General features: G+C 40.8%; 1 protein-coding gene across 1 annotated transcript in view; it reads right to left on the minus strand.

Moving 5' to 3' along the window:
• Window positions 1-26549, minus strand: part of ror1 (receptor tyrosine kinase-like orphan receptor 1) — a 113402-nt gene that overhangs the window by 21556 nt on the left and 65297 nt on the right. The window contains exons 2-3 of the mRNA XM_087784976.1: window positions 6927-6983; window positions 185-475 (exon numbers count right to left, since the gene is read on the minus strand). Coding sequence (XP_087641102.1) covers window positions 185-475; window positions 6927-6983 — 348 coding nt within the window. The remainder of the gene's footprint in view (window positions 1-184; window positions 476-6926; window positions 6984-26549) is intronic.

Raw genomic sequence — 26549 nt, forward strand, 5'->3', positions numbered from 1 at the left:
TTCTGTGGACGTAAAAAAGCATGGAAATGATTGCAACTGCCATCTCTGACAGATTGCTTCGAAGCAGTTTGGCGGACTTGTCGCTCAGGGTAAGAGATGTAGTGAAAACCTTTGTCAAAATATTAGCAGGAGTTTTTTTCTTAGTCAGTTTAAAACGAAACAATCATAATAGATTTTTACTCACCAAATTTGACGTACAGCACCCCAGTGGTGGACACAGTCCCCTTGCTATTGGTGGCCACACACTGGAAGTAGCCGGTATCTGTGGTGTCCAGGTTGCGGATGCGTAGTCGGGATCCGTACGGTGTGGACCTGTAGGAGATCCTGCGCGGCTCCTGCACCACAGGGGCGTCGTTCTTCAGCCACCGGATCGCGGGTACGGGGTTACCAGACACGCGGCAGTACAGCTCGGCCGTGAGGCCCAACGACGTGCTGATGTTGTTCATCTCAGCGTCCAGATGGATGAACAAGGGCCCTGAGAGAAGAAGGTCGAATGAGGACACGGCAAGGAAATGAAGTGAGGTGAAGGAGCGATTAGAGATTAAACCACAGTGGAGAAAGTGAATTACGAGTTATCTGACGAGTAAATCACTGAACACTCAGCGGAGCAGCATTAAACAACCTTTCAAACACACACTTTGATTATTATGTTCGCTGTCATGGCGACGAAAGCGAGTGTTTTGTGTGTTCCACAGGCTGCTGGTAGAAACATCGCGGCATTGATAGACATATTTGGAGGAACAAACATGGTTTGACAGCAACACTGATGAGTAAAAAAAACTGTTTAACATGGCTCACATTTTTTCCCTCCTCGTCGTATTGATGGGAAAACAAACTGGACGGCCCACCTAAGAGTTTAATGCGCGAGGAAAACATCGATGTTAGTGTCATGAAAAAGCTTCTGGAAAGTGCTCTCAACCCCAAAAACCAATCTTAAGTATGCAGAAATGCGCCCGCTGGCCAATGCAAACAGGCGAGGAAGAGTGCAAACTAGTCGGACATACTTTGGTGAGTGTGAAGGAGGACGGACACTAAAGTCGAAATAGACCCATCAACACTTACTTCTGCTCTCTACATGAAGGAAACCCCTTTAAAAAATCTAAAACTCGCAGAAGGATTTTGTAGATATAGCTTATCTAATAGGCTTTTCTGACTTGTAAAACAGCCTGGTTGGTTCTCGAACTACGTTTTAAAGCACTAAATTTACAATTTTCATACTTGCTGTAATGACTGTTATCATTTTAAATAATCATGACTCAAGTAGTAGAACTCACCAGCTGTTATATTAACGATGTTTTCAATCATACACATGGGCTACGACAGTAAAACTACTGATAGCACACATTTTTTTTCTTCAGGATAAACTAGCTAAGTCATCGTATCATTCCTTGGTTCTGGTAGTACTCTTTCCTGTCAGATGGGTATGATCATCTAAACACATGATTTTTTAAATGCTTTTATCGGTCCAAAGTACGAATGTGTTTCGTGTTCTTTTCTTGGACAATAGTCTGTTTTCCTTCATGCAGATTTGTTGAAGTTTTCCATCTTATCAACATCTTATCCTTAAGAAAAAGCTAGCGTTGATTACTTTTTGTATGATGCTGAAAAGTTACGTTGTATTGCTACCTTGCTTATGACTAAGGGACAGCGTAGTCTCTGTGTATTCATGGTTCACTCATACCTAAGAAGTTTGGTTCAAATCAGCTCTGGATAAGACCGTGTCGCCCTGATCCTGAGCACAACACTTTACTCAGATTGTTTATTTAGGTGAGCTGACACGCTGCGTAGCAGCCTACTCCCATCATTTTAACTGACTAGATGACCTAGTGTAAAGCACTTTGGGGGCTGAATAAGGGTCTTGTTTTCGTTGTAGACCCCATACACAGGTAGACACCATCTCAGTAGGGCCACCGTTACGGTTCCATTGAATGGGCTCAAGGGATCAACAACAACAGTTCACATATGCAACTCAGTCTGATATGAGTTAAGGAAACATTCGGGCAGCTTGGAGGTTCTTAAGAAGCTAAACTTAGCCTACTTGGTTTAAGTGCAGGTCTGGACTACTATTTTTGTGCTGCTTGACATTTATTTTAATGTGTTCATATGCCAGTTCTATTCAGACAAAATAATCAGAGATTGGGATAAACCCAGAATCTTTTTCTCAAAGGGCCCAGAATCCTGTCAATCCCTGGCTCCAGAATATACAAATCCACATCTGTTGACTCATTTCCTTCCTGATTTGATACTAGCGTAACATCTGTCCACCACCTGTGCAACACTCGGCGGTCATGAAAGACTAATTGGACTATAAAGTCTCTGATATCGTTGACTTTTGTGTTGATTTGCCTCGAACCGTTACACTGCCGTGACCCGCCTGCCCGCAACTCTCATCTTGCGTTTCACCGCTCGGAATAAAAAAACGTGCTCTCACTCCAACATCCTTGTTACTCAGTCACATGATATATGTGAGAAGGAAGTGGGAATATTGGTCTTGGCCTTTTTTGTGTGTGTTTATGGAAGAGAAACAAAAGTTATCTGGCTTTTTTCCTTCTCCATAATCAAATGCACAAGAAAATCTTGCAGTAAATTGTGTCATAAACGACTACAAACATAAATCAATACCTCTAAGCGGACAACACATGTAATAAATCCAGCGTTACCCCCCAAAAAACTCTGCTTTTTCTATTAAGATGATTTATTTTCTCAAACCAACACAGAAGCACAAAAACACACACCCTAAATCTAACTTTTTGAAGAAAATATTGATTGATTATTAACATCGAATTTTAGTTTTACTATACAAACATGGTGTAGATTCTGAGGGTAAATATGAGCCGGGTTCAAACCCTGATACCATCATAAACTAAGAAACATGTCCTGACGAACGCTGGTCTGCTGGTCCAGACAAAATATTCAGTGTGAGAGGCCAAAAAACATTGCCCTGAGATTCAGTTTCACTCGTACCCGAAACCTCCACTTTCTAGAGAACCGATGACAGATCTCACCACCACTCTTGGATTGTGTTAGGTTTACATTGACTCGGCCTCAGAGGGGAACTCTGACAGAACGATGTCAGAAATAGAGCTGTGTTGTTAAGCTTCGCCGCTGAGAGTTGATGTTTGGCTTCGGTCCTTCTGTCCAACGTGACGCCATCCTCCTCTCCATCTGCTGACAGATATGAGCGGGACACTTGGATATGTCAACGGTATTTTTCTATAATGTCAAATGGAAGATGGACCATTTAGTGGTTCCTGAGTAGTGCTGAGATGAGAACAATTCAGGGGATGATATTCTTCTACTTCCGAAGCATTCCGTACTTGGCCGCACCCACGGGACATGCTATAGACTTGGTTCTCTCATGGTTTGTGTCTAGTCTGGAGGTTATAGAAAGTGTATATCTGACCAATAATTTATTTATTTATTTATTGGAGCTGGATTGTGCATAACTCAAATTAAATCTCACACTCCAGGTCAGCTCCGTCTCATTTTTAGTTCTCCAACTTATTCTCTGTCGCACTTGATCTTATTGCCTAAGTCAATCCCTGTTCAATACTTTCCAGTTGTCTCACGTCCAACCCAGAACTGCAGCTAACCATAAAACTAATGCCAATCCCTGAGACGACTGACACGATAACTGGGCTCCCTGTTTTACACGACTTCAAATTAAAATATAATTAATTTCTATGTTATATGCATCATGTAGTGATACTGATGTTGGTAGGATTCTTTAGGCAGGACATGACTGATCAAAGTAAAGCCAGCTGATGAATTTACAAAATAAAACAGCATGAAGACCAACAGCAAAGATAACATTTACTTGATGGGCATGGACTTATGATGGAGAAAGCGCCTATTGGTAAAATTTTTATATAGTTGAGATCTTGTCCTATTGGCTGGACTGTCACAAATGTTTTGCTTAAACCTTTCGACGCATTTTTCCATTAAAACCATACTCTTGAGTTGTTGCCAGTTCTTTCTGCTCTGTCTTGGCAAAGTAGATTTGATGTTAATGAGAAGAACTTTTTTTCCCCCTGTTTACTTAAGCAGTTGTAAGATAGCCAGGGATTTATTCATTGGAGACTGTAGGGCAGGCAGGGGGTCAAGCAGTAGTGGGGTCATTGGAAAAGTTAAGGCGAGTGTCATCTGCATAACAATGGCATTGTTAATGTAATTAGGTAAAATATGAACTAACGAAATGATAAATGATGGAAAAGGATTTTATTTTATGTAATCTAATGGTGGGGATATGTCTGCACAGTGGATGAGCTTGTTTAACAGCCTTCTGGACTCAAAGCAAAGACTTCTAGAAGTGCTGTGACGAAAATTCTAACTCGACTCATGAAAGGCACAAAAGTGTAATGTGACAGTTGAATGATATATTATCCGGGCAGCACTTAGATAAAGACTTAAATGATGCAATGAGCTCACACAGTCTCTCTTTATCACTCATCTCTTCTCATTAATTGGGATCTAATAGCTGCGACTGTAACTGGAAACAGATCAGCGCAGACTGAAGGACAGACACAACAAGAAGGGATAAAGAGGCATGGGGGGGATAAAGGGACGTTCATTCCGGTGTCTGTGTTACAAGGCTGCCCTGTGTGTAATTGTCTCGTGGTGAGTGTTGTGGTATTTGGCACCGGGATCACTGTGAAACTTAAACCTAGCCGCGGACCGTCGCTTTAATGTGGCAAGTGACTAAACGGCACCCTGTCATCGGCCAGCATATTTCGGGGTTTCGTATAAACACTGACACGGAGGCGCACAAACACGCACGCACCCACACGACCACACTGTACACAAAGTGTTCATGTCGGCGGCACAATGATACAGTTTCGCTTAACCAGCCGTGTTGTTTTCCACATGTGAACCATCATTCAATAACTGAAGCTTTGATTTGCTGACTCGGGCCAGGAAACCTGAGCGGGTGTACGGCGAGTCTGGCCCACAACACGGCACACTGGGAGGTGAGTTTACTGAAGTCGGGTCAAACCGAGCACTATACGTAGGAAGGGGGTGAGCGAGGGAAGGACAAATGAAATCAAATCAGTCATAACATTATAACCACGCGTCTATTGTGGCGCAACTATAGCCGACTTGGTCAGTTGTTTTCTAAAGAGGTAGTGAAAGTGATGAACCAGTAGGTTCTAAGTGTATGGAATGATGCTGTACATGCAGGGAAGAGGCCGACCAGGATAGGAAGTCCAAAAGCAGCTGAAGCTTTCTAAAGACTCCAAACTGCAATTCTACAGCCTGTCACTAGATGTCCAGATTTAGAATGGGCTCGACCTACTGTTCAAGAGACAAAGAATCCCAACTGCCCCCCTTTGTTTGATGGATCATCAAAACTACAAACGCAGTCTTCGGTCCAGGCTCTCAAAGACTATTAACAGCTGCTCTAAAGTACCCTGAAAGTAGATTTCACTGAAAGCCTACCCGTATAGATTCTTATCCGATAGACCCAATGCTTACAACTTTAAACTAAAATACAACCATTGCTACAAGACCACAAGCTAGCTCGCTATCATTTCCCACATATCCCTCCCCAACATTGTGTCCCTCGGTTGACTTTGGATCGCAGTCTCGTTTTCTTTTTCCAAAATCTGTTTCGCGACGGACCTTGTGGGCAAATTGGCCACAGCAAGACATGAATTAAACAAAGCAAACAAAGCAAAAGAGCCAAGATGAAGTTTAGTTCAGCAAAGTGTCTCGTTGAAGTGATTCCAGATCTGACAATCTTGGGGGGGCGGGGGGATATGAGCTCTTGGAGCCCAGAGGAGAGAGAGATCAGGGATAAATACGACTCCTTTGAGTAAATAACCTAAAAATGAATTTTACTGGTGGAGCAGAATTTTGAATGTTTCCCTTTGAGTAGATTTTAATCTGGGTTTACATCTGCAGGACTGAATACAAAATGAAAGGAAGTGAAAGTTGAAAGACCCCAGTAACTGCTGTCTCATTGATATACAGGGATGCTAGTAGATTAGCTAAGGAGAAATTGTGGAATTACAAGGAAACCTCCAAAAACAAAACAAACAAACAAAATAAGGTAATACGATGGAAACCAGGTGGATGTTGATATGACGTGACAAACGTATATCATTATGTTAAATTTAGCATCCAAGAATTAAAAGACTATAAAGCCAACTTTGCGTTTGGCGTGAGCCGAGAGCTTTGGTTTTCTCTTGGAAAAAACAATTTATATTTTGTCAGTTCCTTTTTTACATCTTACGTAAGCTTTTTTTTAACAACTTATTGTTAGGTTAACTTCTTTTAGCAATTGTATTCTTTTGAAAAGCCCTCTAGTGGTCACTGAATGACACTGAATGGGTCGACAGTGGAAGGGTTTTTGTTCTCCACCAGCCGTTTTTGGTTAAATTTGCTGAGTTCCCAATAAGAACAATTGAGTCATTGTTTTGCTGTTGCTGCTCCAATCTTTTAAAATGAAAACTAAATACTAAAAAGGTACACAGTGAGTCTCTGGAGGTGTTAAAGTAAGAAGGACTTTCTATTTGTATCCAAGTCAGCAAAAAATAGTTTTCCTCCTGCTCCATGTACGACTTTAATGTTAAATTAAATTCGCACTGATCACAGTTATTCTTCGTAAAAGTCAGAACGGAATAGAAAGAATACAAAAAGGAGCATTTCTTCACAAAACACACAAAGTAGGTCAGCGAAAATTGCGGTGCATCTCTGTCTGCACTTCCATATGTCGAGTGGATCAACGTGTAATTTGTTCCGCTGATTATCTTCCACAGGAGTCTGAGCCAGGACAATGGACGACCGTTAATGGCGGATTTGTGATATCAAACGCACACGGGGATCCATTTCCACACATGGTTAAGGTCTTGTGTTAAAACAGAACTGTGTTGTTTATGTTTTGTGCTTTCAGCGGTTTATTTGAAGAGGGAGATGCAGATATTTACCAGCGCCGGTGCCGTTCCATGACGTGGCCGCGAGCACGCTGGGGTCTTGGAGAAATTCTGTAAACAGAGAAGGAGGTACGTCAGCAAACAGTTCTGACAAACTGCAGAGTGGTTAAGAGTGAAAGAAAGATTCCACCGTTCAGATTGGGAAGTTAGAAGTGAAATGTAACATAATTACAACATATACAGTATTTACTAGTTCCTCATAGATATGAAGTGTTCGAGTGTTCAATGCTCTTCAGGCCAACCAAGGTGAAATGTGGGGACACCTTGGACAGGTAATCACAAGATTCAAACCCACAACCTTTTTGCTAAGAAGCCTTAGAACCAACCAGTGTTTCTGAACATCAGCTAAGATTCTAAAAGTGTTAATGCTTTGCATCTTTCTGCTTTGAACTGTTTGAGAACATTGTTTCCCATTCCCATAGGTATTACTAGCATATACAAACGTTTTTAATGCATAACAGAAATCAATTAAATACATTGCTAGCTACTAAATATATCAGTGAAGGCGTATTGAAGCTATGATAAGCACTGAGACATGGCATGGCATCTATTGACTAGCTAATTTCTGAAAGCTAAATAAAAACCTAGCATATTATGGATAAATCCATAATTCAAAATTGATGTTACTTCTATATTTTCTTGCTCTGAATTGATTTTGTGCTGCTTGTGTGAAAGCCTAGCACCTTAACCATAACACCACCAGGTTTAAGGGTCAGTGGCAAATTGCCTCAATTTCAAAGTACTTACAATCCGACTATAAACCAAACCTTTTTGTCAAGAAAACTTTGTTTTATTTAAGGGAATTTATCTCAAGTTGTGTTTTGTGAAATTAAGTTTTGCCTCTTCTGCTAGTTTTGAACAAAACCAGCAACAAGAAGCCATACAAGACACCCTTCAAAACCTGTATTAGTCCAGATGGAACGACAACAAAAAAACTAACAAATATTGAATCACTTCTGAATCCATTTCTATCTAATCCTGAATCGTCATAAAAAACAATCCACAATCCACAATTTTTATAACGGAACCATCGCTGCTCAAAATGGATTAATACAGTTACATAGCAATAGTTTATTAAAATATGTTACCAAACCCAGCTATGAACCGCCTTACTGTGATATTGACAACAAATACTTATCTATCTATTACGCAGTAAAGATCATTCCCCTGTGGACCCACCGACAGTGAAGTTTGCTGAAGTGGATCAAACGTCCAACAAGGAGCCTCTCAACACGTTACTCTCCAAATAATCATCAGTTATAAGCAGCTGACGACAGAACAGCCCTCAGCTGTTCATTACACCAGACACAACTGGATCGCCTGTGTGGGCGCAACAGCCTCAAGGTGATCCAGCCGCATGAGAAAGTCTAAGAAGATCGTCCAGGTCCTGCACCTGCAGAGTCAAAGATCCTTTGCATGAATTCATGGAAGGTCTTTTGTTCGAGTGTATTTGCAGACATGATGGTGAAGCTAAACTCCCGGAACGTACCCGGGTTCGTCTCTCCGGCTCAGACTCGTGGCAGACCAGCACCAAAGTGGAAACAGGAGCCGACGCTGCTAATTGGGTGATAATTCGTAGTTTCACACGCGCTTGTGTCGGGATGGTAACGAGTGTGCGGTGGCGCTTGTTGTGTGTTAATGGGAAGCGCTTCGGGGCCTCAGCACCTGTCGGGTCTGCTAACAGGCTCGCAACAGCCGAGCGACCCATTTACGAGACTAGAGATTGAGAGAGAAGCTGAACAAGGACAACACAGTTGCTCAGAGGTCAACGGAATAGTTGGAGGGGTTTGAAAAAGAAACCGATTATGATCGTATTTGGTTGCAATTAAATGGTTCTTTATTTGTTTAGATCTTTTCAAGCTATTTTTCCGCTCTAACTTTAACTAGCTGTTTTGTAAAATCTTCAAAAAAAAAAAAGTTGAATTGGTCTTGTTTGAGGTTGAAAACACTGGGCAGCCACGCCCTGAAATGGACAATGATGGTTCTGGTGCATCTTGTAATTCTGTTTCTTTTTAATGTGTTAACTAAAGGTTGCATGAAACGCTTGAGACTTGCATCTGTTAAAATAAAATAACTATATTTTTTCAAACATATTAATCTTTTGATATAACATCATATTGAACTTCACTGAAAAACTCCTTTTCATCATTTGGCGACATCAAAATGAGATTATTGGATAGCTTAGTTAGAAAAGTAAGCATCAAAAATTAAATAAACTATAAAGAAATACGCTTTTTCAGGATCACAAGTTGAGAAACGTATAACAGAGAAGCCAAAAAAACAAAGGTTTAGTGCATTTATCCTTTCATACATTTTCTGCCACTTATTTCATTATAGGGTTTGCGGGGGGGGCTGGAGCCTATCCCAGTTTCTTCAGGCGGTAGGCGGTGGACATCCTGGACACGATGCCAATCTGTTGCAGGACACATAAAGACACACAACCATTCACACACACTCATACCAACAATATACCCGAGTTCACCATCAACCTCTGGTTGTACACAAAGTAAAGGCATGCAAACACTGGTAGAAGATACAAACTCCACACAGACACGGTTTGTAGGAGTCTGGTTTTTGGTTTTGGCCAGGGATCTACAGCTTTACTGATACTACACAGATACATAATTTAATTAATGGGATGTTAAGTCATCCAGCAAAATACTTTAATGCTGCAATATAGTAGATAATTGCTTTATTTTCGTTACTCTTGAAGAATAGTTATATAAACGCTGGAGAACTGTCAGTCGTCTAGAACCGGTTGGTGATCAAATGTAGAATCTGGGCAGTTTAACAACTTCCTCCCTGTTGCTTCGTCCGATGACAGCCACTAAAAAGCTTCAACAAGTCACAAAATAACTTTATTGAGTTCTCATGGACTCATTTGACTTCCCTTCGTCTTAAAATAAATGCAATTATGGTCCAGCCCTGAAGACAAGTCGTCTACCTTTCACTTTCACCGCGGTTCCCAGAATCAGGTGGAACTTAAACCGGCTCTCCGAAGTCCTTTTCACGAGGATGATTATCTTAAGCCTGAATTTATTGTCCCGTTGAGCCATTTCATTATTTAACCTGGATCCTGCAGCACTTGAATTATAAAACAATATTTCCACAGATGTGACTCGCAGCACAGACTAAGTTTGATCGTGAACGGTCTTTAAAAACCTGGACCGGTGACAATTATCGAGATTTCTTTTCATTTGCAGCCAAACTATGTTGTAAATAGTTTACGAAAAAACGTCCCGTTAAGAGCTCCAGACGTCCGTAATATTCCATGAGATCAACGTCTGATCCGGTTCCAGCTGCATTTGGCCCATGATGATAAAGATCGTACAGAGACATCAGATTAACCTCGTAAATCTGCGAGTGTCGGCTGTGATTTGACTGTGACAGGAGCACATGGGAACTAGAGCGGAACCTTGGAATGCAAACTGGACTGTCATGTGCTGATGAGGAGCAGGAACCAGAAAAGCTAACTTTCTTTCATGGTAATGTATATGTTGTTATGGTCTTAGGTTCAGTGTTTGGAGTCGGATGGTTGCTGCGCTGAGGGGGAACGTAGCCTCCCCCCACCCCCCGCGCTCCCACCGCTCTGTTACTAAAGACACAATTCCAACGCTATTAACAGGAAAACTGACCTGACCCGAGGGGATCAGTTGGAGGCACTAGTAACTCACTACAGTCATTGAAGCTGTATCGCAGGTTACCTTTCTCGAGTAGCACACATTTACACAAACTGACCTTGATGAGTCGCCGTTTAAACTTTGTCCATCAATTGATATCTTGCTAACTTATGTTTTCTAAAGGCAAATATTTAAATAGGTTGTCAGCATGCTTCAAGTTGATAGCTGAGCGCATGGCTACAGACCAGAAACAGCAATCAAAAACTACTATTGTGGGATCAGTGCCTGCCAAAGGGAGTAAAGAATATATATATATACAGTATATAAAAATGAAATCATATTTATTTGTTTTGATTTTTTGCGATGAGGGTTAGGGTTATATTTGATTAAAAAGAGTTCCACTTTGTACAAAAATTGTACATGTATTCTGTCCATGCTACACGTTTCCGCACCATATTGAGTCCACTTTTCTTTCCCTTCCTCCTCCTTGGCTTGGTGGCCCCTCATAACAGTCACAGTTTATGATATGGTCCCATAGAAAATGTCATTGCTCACCCCAGTTAACGGGTTAGACAGAACTAAAGACCGGAGGCTTTAGTGGTTTGAAACCTTGGCCCCCTAAACTCAATTATGGGACAATATACTAACAGATTGCCCACAGGGTTTTTTCATGCTTCTTACCAACAGCTGTTCAAGTTAGTCCAGCTCAACGAAACATGTCAAACTCAAGAGCCACTCAAGACATTGATTGATTAAAAACACCAGAACCTGTTTGATACAAACTTCCTTTAAAAATATTACTAAGACTAAGAATTTTAGTATTAATAATTATAGAAGAAATTTCAACGTTCATTTATATTTATCAGTTCCAACATTTGAAAGACACCTGGTATATTTGTAGTTGGTGTGCGGGCGCCAATATGCCAACAACAATGGTGACCCCTGGTATAGACCAATAAAGTCTTAACCAAACTTTAAGGCACTTTATGCTTCACATGGGAATCTCTGCTAGCTGGCGCTAAAGATAACCTTGAAACAAGTATCTGGTAAAGATCTGTTTCAAAGGGGAAGACGTGGGAGAGTCTTATTGAGATCACAAATTGAGAATCTCTCGCCCAAATATTTCATGTTAAGCACAGTTCAAGTCCGCCCATAGGCTCGGACACCGACGGTGAGATTGAACGCAGACCTGACCTGCCGTAATCTAGTATAAGCACAATTAGGCTCAGATTGGAAAATTACAAACTTGGCCAAAGAAGCAAGATTTGAGAGAATAAAGATCCTTTCAGCTGAGAAAAGAAAGGAAAAGGGAGGACAGGATTCCAGACGCGCTAAAGATAAATGGAAGAAAGAAGAGGTGGAAAAAGTGAGGGTGCAGACACTCAGAGAAGCTTTGAGATGAGCCCTGGAAGAGTTGTGAAGTGAGATTTTCAAGAACTGGGTTCTTGCCCAGAGAGCAGGCTTGTGTTGGACCGGACAGTCGGACGGTCAAGTGTGTTAGATTTAAGAGGCAGAGACTCCCCACGTAGGGCGTCCTGGAAAGAAAAAATAACTTTATGAGAGTGTGTGATGTGACTCACAAGGAAACACTAGAGGGAAACTGGAGACACTCATACTGTAGTGAAGTTTAACCATTTGCATAGATTCTAGATACTCTGATTTCTTCCTGCAACCCAGAACCACGAGAGGTGACTCTGTATCACTGGTAGTATCTCACCCCAATGAAATTTCGCTAAAAAACATTTAACTTTCTAAAAAATAATTAAAAAAATCAACGGTGTGTCTTGTAACTCTGTGCGCAGTAAGTATTCATTTTGGTTGTATTTAAAACCCTGAACTGTTTTGTTAGAAGTACAGTGCTCAAAAATTGGTCATCATTTTAAGTACAATTTCGGCAAGCAATGAAGCCGCACCCCTTTTTAGTATTACTCTACGGACTCTGTAGTATTATTCCACAGAATTCTGTTGTATTACTCTATGAGGCTTTGTATTATCAATTTGCGACGCTCCAATGTATTACCTTATGAGTTTTTCTCCCAAACGCTGTGTAGTATTACTTCACGAGGCTCTGTAGTATTTCTCCCCGAGGCTCTGTAGTTTTTCTCCCAGACGCTGTGTAGTATTACTCCACGAGGCTCTGTAGTATAACTCTAGGAGGTTCTGTATTATTACTCTACGAGGCTGTGTAGTATTACTTCACGAGGCTCTGTAGTATTTCTCCCCGAGGCTCTGTAGTTTTTCTCCCAGACGCTGTGTAGTATTACTCCACGAGGCTCTGTAGTATAACTCTAGGAGGTTCTGTATTATTACTCTACGAGGCTGTGTAGTATTACTTCACGAGGCTCTGTAGTATTTCTCCCCGAGGCGTTGCAGTTTTTCTCTGCAAGGCTCTATAGTATTACTCTGCTAGGCTACACAGCATCGCAAGGTAGTAATACTTAATAAAATAAAATAATAATAAAAGCCGCACTGTGGAAATCAGTCGCTCAGTTAAACAAAATGCGCCTTATGGTCTGAAAAATACGCCACTTTTAGGCTATTGTGGTCAATTTAACACGATGTTGTGGGTTCACAGCCTCAGGGTTATAAACACATTTAGTAATTCGCTAAACAAACGATTACGGGAATGGAAATCATAGTTTGACTGTTGGAGTTTAACAACCGTTCCTTCAGGTAAATGACTTTTGTGCTTCTTGGCCCGACTGGACTCTTTCATGCAGTAAAATGCAGGAACAGAATGTTCACCTGAAAGTCACGCACCAGAGAACAAGGAGCGACTAATGAACGCACACACAGCTCTGCGAGGCTCGACGGCTCTTCAGTGTAACCTTATAAGACCACAGAAGGGAGGAGGCTGGAGGAGCAGGAGGGACGCTGGGGTGCGAGCGGGGAGCGTGACGGGACCCTCACCGGGTCAGGACAATGGACAACACCGGGACCCAACGACTCAAGTTGCAACATATTCACTCAAGCGCGTATAATGACGAATTTTAAGACTTGCCAATAAAATCTGAACCAACAGATGGTGAAAAAGTAATGAGCACAGAGATGAATCTGGATCTCTTCTCTTTCAAAAGAGCAGATTCAAGATGATTGTGAGGCAGAAAATGACAAAACTCTTACTTTAAATTGTTTTTATTTTTCATCATGTGTAAGGAAAGGATTTAATTTACTATTTTTATTGTTGCTATTTCTGTTTAATTATCACAAACCAAGTCTATTGAGAAGATATTTGACATCAATACAAATGCTGAGGAAAATCTAATTAATTGAATGCAAAGTTGCAAAAATTAAAGATAAAAAAGAAAAATATTAGAAAAGGTATAAAAAAAAGTTTCATGTTTTTGTATCAAAACATGTAGCAAAAGCTGTTACACTCTGTTTATTTATTAGAATAGTTCACCAGGACTTCATGAACCTCTAAGCATCGTTGTTATTATTTTCTTCCAATAAAACTGACTTGAACCAAATCTGTTTCCTCCTCCTCTACTTTTGTTAGATGTTATTTAACAGATGATTCACTCGCTCGGGCCGGAGCCCTGCTGATGTGAAGATGCATGGTTGGTCCATTTTTGGGGCGAGGGTCTCCTGTAGCTCCGGTTACCCCTGCTGTAAGCAGACGTGCGGGGAATGTGCACAAGCATGTTACCACCTAGAGTGCAGCTCCATCCATTCTCACCTGACAGCTCTACATGGCCCGGGTATGCAGTGTCTGTGCTCATCTTTCACTAGAACCTGATCACCTCCTGGCAGATGGACAGAGTCGCGACCTCCGCCTAATCTGCAGTGGAAGCTGTCTGACGATCCGTCGCTGGAATGTGAATATAGTCGTCAGATTCTACCGCCACTGTGTGTCACTTTATGTGACAAGGACAGACATCTATATGCTTTCACCTGTCACGATCACGTGTCAAGATTTAGGACCTGGAGCTGGAGTCAGAACGTCGGTCAGGGAGTGGGGTCGTATTATTTGACTCTTTGTACGTGACTTGTCCCGAAATACTGTCTCATGTTTGCTAACAGTTTGCATAGTGACATGACTTGCACATGCCTTAACGGATTTACCGCAAACAGATTCCCGCCTCATGACATGACAAACGTTGTCTCCTCTCTGAAACTGGCCTGTTGAATAATTAGAGAGATTTGGCCTTTATACCTTGGTCTTGGCATATATGGCGTTTGAGATAAATGCATTAGAAGGTTTGGGATCTGGCATCTTTTATAAAAGTCTGGATGCATCTTACGTATTTTAAGATGATTGCTCGGGATCGAAAATGCCAGAATAAACATCAAGATGCCGGTGTTGTCAATTGTGTTGTTGGACAGTGCCTTGCACTAAAACTTTACTGGACTTAGGAGGTGAAAACTGTTCATGGCTAGGGATAGGTACCAAATTCCGATTATGTTTTTGGTACCAAACCAATTACCTCAGTACTACCTAGTATCTATTCAAGTAAATTCAAACAATACTTTTTTCTGTTCTTGAACGCATCAATGCAACAGTGAACCAGTGATAAGAATAGGCGATTTTCCATTATGGACTCAAAGCCGTAATGACCCCAGTAGCTGTGGGTTCATTCTGTCGCCCAAGTAAACATGGCTCCATGATTCATGATTCAGTTTTTGTGCGGAAGTACAACGTCTCGGCTGTAATATACTTTGAATCGTAGGACACACCTGGTGAAGTAATAAAGAAATTATTTTTCTGAAGGCGGACACAGTTAGCGTTCCTAAACCTGTGAGCGACTAGTCTATAGCATTTGAGGAGACGGCAACAGCAACACTGAAAAAGTTATTTTTACTCCAACCACTATTCCATGTTACCACCAAAGGTTATATAATCGAGAAAAAAATGCTGTTTTTCATTACCCATCATTACTTCATAATTGCACACAAAAGTACAGAAAATGTATACTGTAAGGTACATAGCGATTCTAAGGTACCAGTTCAGAACTGTATTGGTTAGGATGAGAAAGGGGGACTGCAAACTTGGTGAGGCAGTCAAGAATCCATTATGTATTCATTGTCAAGCAACGTTTTGCATCAGGAAGGTGGATCAAAATAAAACACACTAAATTTGATTTCACAACTTCATCAACCCAGATGGAGTACCTCAGGTTAACCCATCAAACAACCCACCTCAAGGGATTTAAGCTCATAGCAGTAAAGATGAAACCCTATATCCAGACTGTTTTTTACTGACACTAATAAAGAAATCCCAAAAACTTGATGTTTCTTGGAAAAAAAGGGTGTGAGACACGTTGACTCCGATCTCTGATGAGGCTGTCAGACCTTAGCGGTCGACCGACTGTCTCTGAGACGAACCCAGCCGCAAGAAATCCACGCCAGAGTGAAAAAGTGAGATAAAAAACAACAGGGATAAAGCACTCTGGATTAAAAAGAGACAGGGAAATTTACCGTTGAGATTAGGACTGAGAGAAACCACGCTCACAAGAAAATTTCATTCCAGTGGAAAGCTGTTTTCTTTGGTTTTCCAAGGCGATATTAAAGCCTCTGGCTGCCAACAGCAGGAGACAAACTTCTTAGTCTTTCCAACACGCGTCCCTGTCAATCACTGCAAAGCTCCAGAGCAAATCTGCCTCGTCCTCCAGGTTAAAAAAATAAGCGGCAGCATTCCAGCAATTGTTTGGAGTACTAGTTGATGAGGAAGACAGCAGCGGGGTGGACCAAAAGTATGGGCGAATTGGCCAAAAGTCTTTCCGCTACTGCAGATAAATGTATACGAAGCCAGAAGAATCCGGCCGGGGGAAGTTTCCAAATACCAGCCATACCGGGAAAATATATTTCACAGTTTTTTTCATGATATAAAATGACGTATTTATTGGCATGAGCTTGAAAAGTCGACATTATTAAGATATCAACAGCAGGAATCACAAGATGATCCAAAGGAGTAGAGATCTGGAATAAACATGTCCTGGAATCTTCGTCACTTCTGTGTGTGTAGTTCAACTCAATAAACTCAACAAAGTTCATCACTCTCTGGGAGAAAATAAGAGAGTGCAAGAGCAGGTGAAACAATATAATATAACATATGTAGAAGACAGAAACGGCAGGAGGGATGGTTGAATAAACCAGAAGTGTCAGATGGGAAGAAATGGAAGACAATAAAACCGTTTATAAAATCTTCAAACAGCAGCTGAAGTCAATAAAAGTGTTCAGAGCACAATGCTCTAGACTTATTTAGAAGTATGTCAGAGAAATAAACTTGTGATACAAAACAAGATTTTTAACTGTCAGTTTGCTTAATGGAATCAAGTGGAGCTAAAACCGATCCCTGCTATATTAGGTAATTAAGAGCAGGGACACCATGTCTGTTTTTATATTTCGGCTCGCTAATCATATTTTATTTTTGTCATAGTGATCTTGTGGTTTTTATTTCAATAAAGTGTGAAAGGAAAAAAGTAATATATATATATATAGTACTACTAGATTTCAGCAATCATTACATCCTCCGTGGCAGAGGAACAGTAAAATCCTGATCTCAATGATCTCAAAGATCTCAATGATGACTGAGGACAAGAGGATAGAGATTCCAGCAGCTGTTAAAGCTGATATTTGGACATATTTTGGTTTCAAAACAAATGAAAAGCAGTTACGACTTCATCAAGAGTCATTTGGTCTGTAAATTCTGCAATACTGGAGTCAAGAACTTGGACAATACTACAAATATATCCTATAGTATCAGAATATATTGCAATATATCGTATGTAAATATCCACATATGTGAAAGCAGCAACAAAAACGAAAAAAATGCTATTTTTCTCAAGAATGTCAAGTACTATTTATAAACCATTTTCCTCTTGCTAGCTCAGATAATCCAGAAGTTTATATTGGAATCTACTGGAACCACAGAGTGACACAAAATCCTCCAAAGTCCTTCAAGGTTTTTTCCGTAATCCAAAATGTGCTTTCGGGCGTCACCAGATAACTGCTGAGCTTACATCAGTGTTCTTTTCCAAACACTGTCTCACCTTACCACCCATAAACTGGACTGACCGACGCACCTCATGGAGGGCCGGAGAGTCAGCGATACAGAAAGAGAGCGCTAACGGAAATCTACAGGCTCAGAGGGCACCATTACTTCATTTCCTCTTCAGGGTGATCCAACTTGTTGAGGTGAAATCAAGGATTAGATCAAATTATTTCTGCTCCAAACTCATGAGCTTCGAAGTAGAGAATCGACACGAGTGAGTCTTGCCTTTTTAAAAGGGAACCATTTTAACCATTTCAAAATAGATTTAGATAGGGGGTGTGTATCGGCCGAAATCTGGCAAACAAGGATATATTTGTAGTATTGTCGAGTACTTGACTCTGGTATTGGAAGAATTTACAGACCACATGACTCGTGTCGAAGTCGTAACTGCTTTCATTTGCTTGCATTCACTGTGCAATTTTGACACCAGAAACAATCCTAATGTGACGCCTTGTGTGGAGAGCACGGGCGTAAACAAGGTTTTTGGGAAGCACAAACATGCCAGTAAAGTATAATTACCTTACAGTTTAACATCTTTTTTCCCCCCACACAACAATGAAATCCATTCATCGTTAACAAGTGGAAACAATAAAGGTTTTGTGTAGCTCAGGCGATGGGACTAGAAAAAAAACTTCCCATCATAATCAATTTCCCCGACAGAGCTTTGAAGGGAGCGTGAATAGGACAGGCCGGGTGTTATAATGGTGCAATAGAAGCCCTCAAATGTGGCGTCTGCGTCGAGGCCTGATGTGTTAGTGCTGGCACAGGGCGAGATGCTCTGTCCTCGATTAAGTGTCTGCTCTCGCCGTCCAGCAGTCGGTGCTGAGGGTGTATCGGTGAAAAACGCCGCCACCTCAACAGTGTAATTGGGGACACATGCCGGCTTCGGGAACTGCTGCTCCCAATCTTCTAGGTCAGCAGCGAGATCAAATACGCTCAGAGACTCTCCGAAGAAAGGGAAAGTGGGAGCGTAAACATGTGGAACGTATTTACAGTGGAATCACTGGGGCCTGCTGTTATTGTGGAGCTTCATTTGGTGGATCAGGACTCATCCCGTCCTGGTGTTGTGTTCTTTCCTTTGAAAGGGAACCCTCCTCTGCGCCTCCCTGTGACGTTTGTTTTCAGGACCTTTAAACCCAAAGGAAGTCTGGCTGCAATGGTAACTGATGGGACTAGACAACACCTTAATTAGCACGCTCAAGCTAATGATGCTAATACACTTATGCTGCTGGGTTTCAGATACTTGACTTGTAAAACTTGTTTTTTCTCCCATTTTTCAAACACTGATTTAGAAAAAAATATAAGGACTGTGTATTATACATATTTTAATTATTTGTGTGCCTTTTTCTTGTTTTTTTCTTTATCTTTATGGGCGACATAGCTCAGAAGATACAGTGGTTGGCCTGTGGACTACAGTAAGAAGTTGCAGTTTCAATCCCAGCTCTGGATGCTCCTGATGAGCTGGTACACTGCGTTGCAGCCTACTCCCATCAGTGTTAGATTGTGCGTGAATAAGTGCATTAGTCCATTTAAGTGCTAAAAGCAGTGAAACGCTATACAAGCAAGAACCATTTTTCTTTCTCTAATTGTATTTCTTTTGCCTTTATTTTGGAATTTTGCCTTAATTGTAAAGCTTCATCTTTGCAGATGTTTTAAATATTTCTAAAACACTAAACATCAATTACCCAAGCGTTAACGTTTGTGTTTTACAATTCAGTACAAATTTATGAGACATTTCATACTGTTGAACTTTCACCAAATGATATTTTTTACTACTGGTAATTCATGAAGATATTTATAGAGCTTTGTTAACATTGTTTTATGTAGCCATTAGATGAAGTCTTGAGATGCTGCACTGTTCCATCTGGTCTATACTCAATCCTTCCTCACTTGAGAACAAGTCCTCAATATACTCCTACAACTGGGTTATGATCTAATGTCCAACCTGGACATTCCAAAAGACTATAGATCTAGAACAGAGGTGGGACATTACAGTTCCTCACGGGCTACATGTTGGTTAAGAGTTACTGTTGCTAGGGGCCATGAAGTAATACAAAGATAATTAATCAAAAGAAAGGCCTAAATATAATGGGGAAACAAAAAAAAAAAATGAAATTACAAAAATATAGTGAAGAAAACCAAGGTAAGTGTGCAAAAAATATTAAAAATCAAAGCTAAATTTAAATAAAAAATCTGATATAAAATCACTTCTTTTCCTTTGAGGGGTAATAAATATGCAGGACAACGGTCCCAAAATAAAAACATTAGTAACGAATAAGAAAAATAAAAACAAAATAAAAAAAAAGTTTTTTATATGATCCTTAAAATCATGAGGGCAAAATAAATACAGTGAAAGGGCCGCATGTGGTTATCAGGTCACACTTTTCTCAGGTCTGGTCTAGAATCTGTATAATAAAGTCTTGGTAAGTTCTGAGACTTAGGAACTTTTTTACGGTATTAAAAAAAGCAGGATCTTTAAAGAGCAATGAGGTCAGAAAATGTTTTTCACTGAAACTAAGATTCCACTATTCCATCTTGTTTTCGTGAGCAGACCTTCTGAAAATAGCTGGAATCCAACGGGTATTTATTACGAGTTAATGCACAGTCGAGTTGTTTTTCCTGCCGAAATTTATCTGTCGGTGATAAAAGGTTCCTCTGAGGTTTTTCGGAGACGGTCGGAGATAAGTGATTTTGGGTCGGCGTGAAGGTTTTTATCTCAGAGGAGGAAACCTTTTAAGGGAAAAATTGCACATGATAAATATGGTCGATGGAGGTTTGGAAAGAACAATGAAGCGGCTGATGAAGTGAAGATGTGCGATATCAATTCTTCATGTCTGAGCGTGTCGTCCTGAGCGTGTGTTGGATTGCTGCAGGCCGAGACAGAGGCCGGTGTGTGTGTGTGTGTGTGTGTGTGTGTGTGTGTGTGTGTGGAGACTCCACATCTGGTGGACGCTGCTCTGATCGTCAGCCTGTCTGTTATTACTGCGTCTTTGAAGTGAGCGTCCACCGCTGACAATCAGCAGACGTGCCGGAGTTTTAAACACGAGACAGTGAGCGGCTCAGTCTGTGCCTCAGGGTGACGACGACTCGCTCAGTGGAGAAAGAGAGAGTCATGTGCTAAACACACCACACTGAGGTATGTACGACTTTAAGGGACGTTTGTCTCATCAGCCTCTCTTTTGTGTCCAGTCAGCAAAAAGTATGCTGACAGTTGTCGTTCAATTAGAAGTAAACTCAACTCAAAACATTTGTTTTTTGGTATGTATTGTAAATTGAGAATTGTTTAATAGTAATTATACCGGCTTAGGAACAAAGCTTCTGCTAGTTTCTCTTTTTTTGGTTTGCTTGTTGTTTAGGTAATAGTTCCATTTTCTCTCTTTTTTATTAAAATATCTTCATGTGAAATGGCTGAGACAGAGGGTTTTAAGAGCGCAAAAAACTAAATGTGTTTTTGTCTTTTTAAGTAAAAAATATTTATTTCCCCTGAAAAATGTATATTCACCTGATAAGTAAAAAAGAGTCCCAATTAATAATATGGATAATATATAAAAATTACACCTATATTACTGTCAATTGTTAAAAAATGTAAAAATTCTGCCAATCATTTGAGTAAATTTCCTTAAAACAAAAATAATGTTATAATTCAAGAAAATAAACAAATATATTGTTCTCGATCTATTGGGAGATTGTTTTTTTTTACTGTTAACAAGCAAATCAACAAGCATATGAAGTCATTTCCGTCTTTTAATATCTTGAAAAAGACACTTTGCAAAAAACTTTTTCTTTTACTTGAAACAATAATTAAATAGTTTCTTAAATTTCAGTTATTGCAGAGTTGTTTTTGATACTTTTAAATTTGGGTCTGATATCGTTTTTGCATTTCATATATATATATTTTTTAATTATTTTTGTAAAAGGTATGATTTTTTTTTCGTGTGTGTGAAACTTTAATTCATATTCCAACCTCCCTGTTATCTAAATGGGTAAAAAAAAAAATGATGGTCTTTTATTTCACTCACTGTCCATTCATTATTTTTTTTATTTCAACAATGGTTTCTTAAAAGATCTGTTTATTGTTTCATGGTTGACCAACTTAGGGTGGGAAAGGGTGTTTTACTATTAGTCACTTTAATTTATACATTTGGTTAGGATTTTTTTTTGTTTAATTTATATCTATTCTTACGTTTTCAAGCCTGTCATTAAGCGTCTGTTGAGGTCACTCTGAGAAGGTGGTGAAGACAGGGAAGTCATATTTTGCTAAGCATCTGCTGCTGCAGTGAAGTTGACAGCGAGCGTCCGCTAACTCACCAGCTGGATTCACGACTCTTAATGTGTCGCTGTCATCACGACACGGCCAGACCTCCTGATGCAGGGTCTCAACACATTTTCATTTTCCCCTCCTCCTCACTCAGCTGTACTAACTCGGTACAAGAGGATTCATTCGTCAGTGCCTGAGTCCGTCACACCCGCGATCACTTCACGGTACTTTCACCTGGGTCCAAGTACAATAAGACGGGAGTGTATAAGGTTCTGCTGTGTGGTCCTGCTCTTATTTTTGGCTGTCCAGCTCGCCACAGTCCAGACTTGGAGTAGGAAGGCGTTAAGCCCCCGCAGGCTCAAACCCTTAAGAGCTTTTTTCCCCCAACGTTCTTTCGGCAAGTTCTTATTTCGGAGTATTAATGGAAATTAAAGACCCCCGGGTCACGTCTTGATGATGAATGAGCTCCGACACGAATAGAAAGATGTATGTGGAGGCCTAAAAACGACTTACGCTGATAAAGTCTTTTTTGTTTTGGGAACTGGAGTTTTCACTCTTTGTCTGGAGCGACACGCTAGTCCAGGGTCTGCTCTTGTATTATGACCACCTCCCTGATACTGGCGCCAACGACGCTCCTCGCTGTCAACCACCACCGGTGTTAAAATAATCTCTTCTAGTTTGTTTTTTTCGAAAAGCGAAATTATTTCCGAGAATACGGCTGATTTTGTTCTTTCTTCAATTGCAGCACGGCGCTCCAGTTGAAGGTCGTTACTTGATATCCCTTTATTATCTCCGTCTACTTCAACCCCTGTCTGGTGTGACTCAGAACAGCCACGGATCTGGAGTGTCGTCAAGGTTTTCACCTGGTTGTCGGGGATAGACATAATCGTGGCCATGTCCAGGATAAACAGGCTGTGGTGGCCACAAACATCAGGACGCCATTATTATTATTCTGCCGTTGAATGTTTAGATTGAAACAAAAGTGGAGTCTGCGCAGCGAGGCTAACAAGGGAAGACACTTGAAATAGCTCCGGTGATGTAACAACTTGAGTAAAGCTCTCTTTAGTTATTCATCAGCTCCTTTGGGGGAATCAGAAGTTGTCCAGCTGCTGTGGGAATCCAGTGTTTGAAGAGGTCATCAGAAGGACGTGAGGCTTAATGATCGGCCTCTTTGTTTTGGGAGAAGACGACAAAACAGAAACTCCACTGCGACCACAAAAGCAGCAACTGTACCCCCCATGTGACCTTTCATTAAGAGCCGCCGTGACAGTGAGGCAGGACAGCCGGGGCAGGACGAGAAAATGAGCCGTCACGCCGATTATCAAAAGAGCTTTTGTTTGCTGAGATGAGTGAGGGAGGAGAGGAGTCGCTGATGAAGAAGGAAGATGACAGTCGACCTGAGGAGGAAGTGATCTGGTTCAGAAGTCACGTTAAACGTGAGGTTGGGAAATAAAATTACATGAACAATGAAACAATGGAATAGAGTTCCATAAGTATCTCTAACTTTGTAGTATTTGGTTCCAATACTGTCCTAAATTAGAGTCAATTAGACTCAACAAAATGCTTTGCTCCAATTGTACTAACCCCTGTTCCTTTTGTCGGCTTTTCCCACCAGACATTTGGAAGAATTAACAACTAAAACCATTGGGATTGACAGACTTTTTTTTTTTTAATTATCCAGGTATGGAAGGTTTTAAAACACGTTTGAGGCTAGGTAGCTAATAGGTTGTTATGTAGGGAAAAAGTGAATTAAGGCAGGTAACTAAATAAAATGATAGTTCGATAGCAAGGTGGATATGTTGACAGCTCCCGTTAAAGAGAAGGTAAGTTGCAAGGTCCATGACTCCTCAGGGAGGTAGCAAGGAAGATATCTAGGTAAGAAGCTGGGCGATTTCTGCAGGTCACTGGATCCGTATGTAGGTAGTTTGATAGGCAGGTATGACAGTTTTACCATGGTAAGATTTGAAGATGCGTGTCTCAAGTTAGGTTGCTCATATTGCTAATATATGTAGGGAGGAAGCAGGTAAGGAAGTAAGCTAGTAGTTTGGTAGCAAGGCAGGTAGGTCGATCGCAGGGAAGCAAGTTATGTTTCACCAGAAAATTCAAAATACCAGAAACTGTTTCCTTCAACTGAGAAAAATCTCTAAACTTAGGAAAATGTTGTCGGAACATGATCTGGAGCTTGTAATCCATGCGTTTGTTTCTTCTCGTCTGGACTATTGTAACAGTTTGTTTTCATGTCTTAACAAGAAGGATCTGTCTCGCCTGCAGTTGATTCAGAACTCTGCAGCGAGAATTCTGACCTGCTCTAGTAGAAGAACTCACATTTCTCCGATCCTTAAAACTCTTCACTGGCTTCCAGTTTCTTTCAGGATCAACTTTAAAATTCTGGTTCTTACTTTCAGAGCTATTCATGGTCAGGCTCCTCCTTACATCACTGATCTGATCCAGCCTTACACCCCAGCTCGGGCTCTGAGGTCTGTGGATCAGAATCTACTGATGGTTCCACGCACACGGCTCAGGACCAGAGGAGAGAAATCTTTTCAGGCTGTTGCTCCTAAGCTTTGGAACGATCTTCCTCTCTCTTTGCGCTTGATGGAGTCTACTGACTCCTTTAAGAAACACCTTAAGACGTTTCTATTTGTTCAGGCTTTTCCTTGAATTTCTCGAACTCCTGTGTTGTTCTCAGTATTATCTTGATCTTTAAAGTATGTACTTTTTTGAGTATTGTTTTGATTGTCTAGCGCTTTGTGACCCTGGTCTCGAAAAGCGCTATATAAATAAATATTACTTACTTACTTACTTACTTATGTAGGTAGGTTGCTAGGTACATATTTAGACAGGGAGGTAGCCAGGAAGGTAGCTAGGCAAATGAATAAATAGATCAGATTGGGTGGATAGATAAGGAAGGGTAGATAAGTAGGTGGCTTAAAGCAATATGGTAGATCTGGAGGTATGGAACAATCTTAAAAAGAAAAAGGAAAGACAGGAGGTAGGTAGGTAGGTAGGTAAGGAGGTAGATGGTGGTAGGTTGAATGGATACTGGTGTAACTAGATAAGCCTGTCTAAAATAGATTGGTAACCACAACACAAGCTACTTCATGAGTGCTTAAAACGATTGGATCTGTATCACAGAGATTTATGTTTGTGTAGATAAATCTGATAACTCGGGACTTTGAAGTCCATGTCCGGCGGCTCACTGGTCTGCACCCAAAAATAAGTTCACAAGATGTTTACCCTCGAGGTCAAATAGCTACTGATCTTCGAGAAGCCTTTAATCATTAAAGTAAAAAATGGCTGGATGGTGTGACAACACAAAAACAAGGTTCCTTTTTCAACAGTTCGCTCCTGATGGATCGTCAGTGTCGTAAATCGACTGGACTCCCCGGAGTTCCTGCTGACTCCAAAACAAAAGCGTGTGTTTTCTTTGCTTTAATGACTTGCACATGAGGAAAAAGGCAGTAGGAGCAGCAGAGTGCCGGCAGGAGAGCGGGGAGCAGCCGAGCCACTGGCGGCTGCAAGCCTTTGATGGACTTCCCAACCTTCTCCGAGGAAGACGACAAGCAGCAGGACAGCGATTTGAAACAGAGACGATATTGTGAGCGGTGAGAGAAAATAAGTAAAAACTGATTGATGATTGCTGCTGAACATCCAAGAAGAACTTCATAAGTGTGTCATGTGAGAGTATAATATTATCACAGCCTTCAGGGCAACATGTTGATGTTGTATTCTTATTCAGTTAAATGAATACGTGCTGTACTTTCTATATTGACCCAAACAGGTTCATCAATGGTGAGACCAGGGAGTTCCTCTTGCCTTCCACCTGACAGCACTGGAACAACGCCATAGCTGGGAACCAACAAGAAGAAAACTGGCGAAATTTCCCATTGGCAAGTGGAAGACCTTAAAAAAACAACAACTCAGAATCTATATTCTGGTGAAAACCAGGCCAACACAAATCTTCAACACTTCAAAAGACAAATACCATGACTTTCCTATTAAACGGCTTCAATGTTGGTTGATCCCTTTCAATGGTGTAAGCAAACATTTGACATTCACCGTTATAAGAAGAGACCATAAAGAAGTTACAATGTCACATGAACTGAGCGAGGGGAACCCAATAGTGATGCTTGCTAATTCTCAGTACCGTACAGGTGCTAGTAAACGGTACCAGAATAACTCAGACTTAATTGTATTATGTGATTGTGGTACTTTGGATGACAAAAACAAAATAAACCGCACATTTTGAGCGAGTGTTTCTATCTTCAGGCATAGTTTGAGGCGCCACATCTGCACCACTTCAAAGGTACATACCTTGCTATACCTATTCCTATTACCCAATACATAGATCTGGATTTACTGGTAGATCATGAGGTACATTTCCAGTCATGAAAAAAAAACGACAAACAACCAAAAGATGTCCATTAAAGCCTAGCTTTTGTGTCTTAGCTACTCTTACTCCTACTGTTATTGTAAAGTGGTTGGATCACTAGAGACCTTTAAGAGTTCTTAAGGGCCAGGAGAGTTTGGAGACCACAAGCTATGTGAACAAATATGAAGCAATGTCATGAAAACAAGTGATACATAGACACTGACCCTGATGGCTAATTCATTTAGACGCCACATTCCTCACATGGTTTCATCACTCTTCTTCACGGAAAAAACACATTTCTCAGCCGCTTCTTCAGAGCGAGACAAATCCCATCAGAGCCATCCAAACTGACCAGCCCCCAGAGAAATGCAAA

Source organism: Callionymus lyra, chromosome 2 (assembly GCF_982586985.1).
Source record: "Callionymus lyra chromosome 2, fCalLyr1.hap1.1, whole genome shotgun sequence".
NCBI classification, from domain to species: Eukaryota; Metazoa; Chordata; class Actinopteri; order Syngnathiformes; family Callionymidae; genus Callionymus; species Callionymus lyra.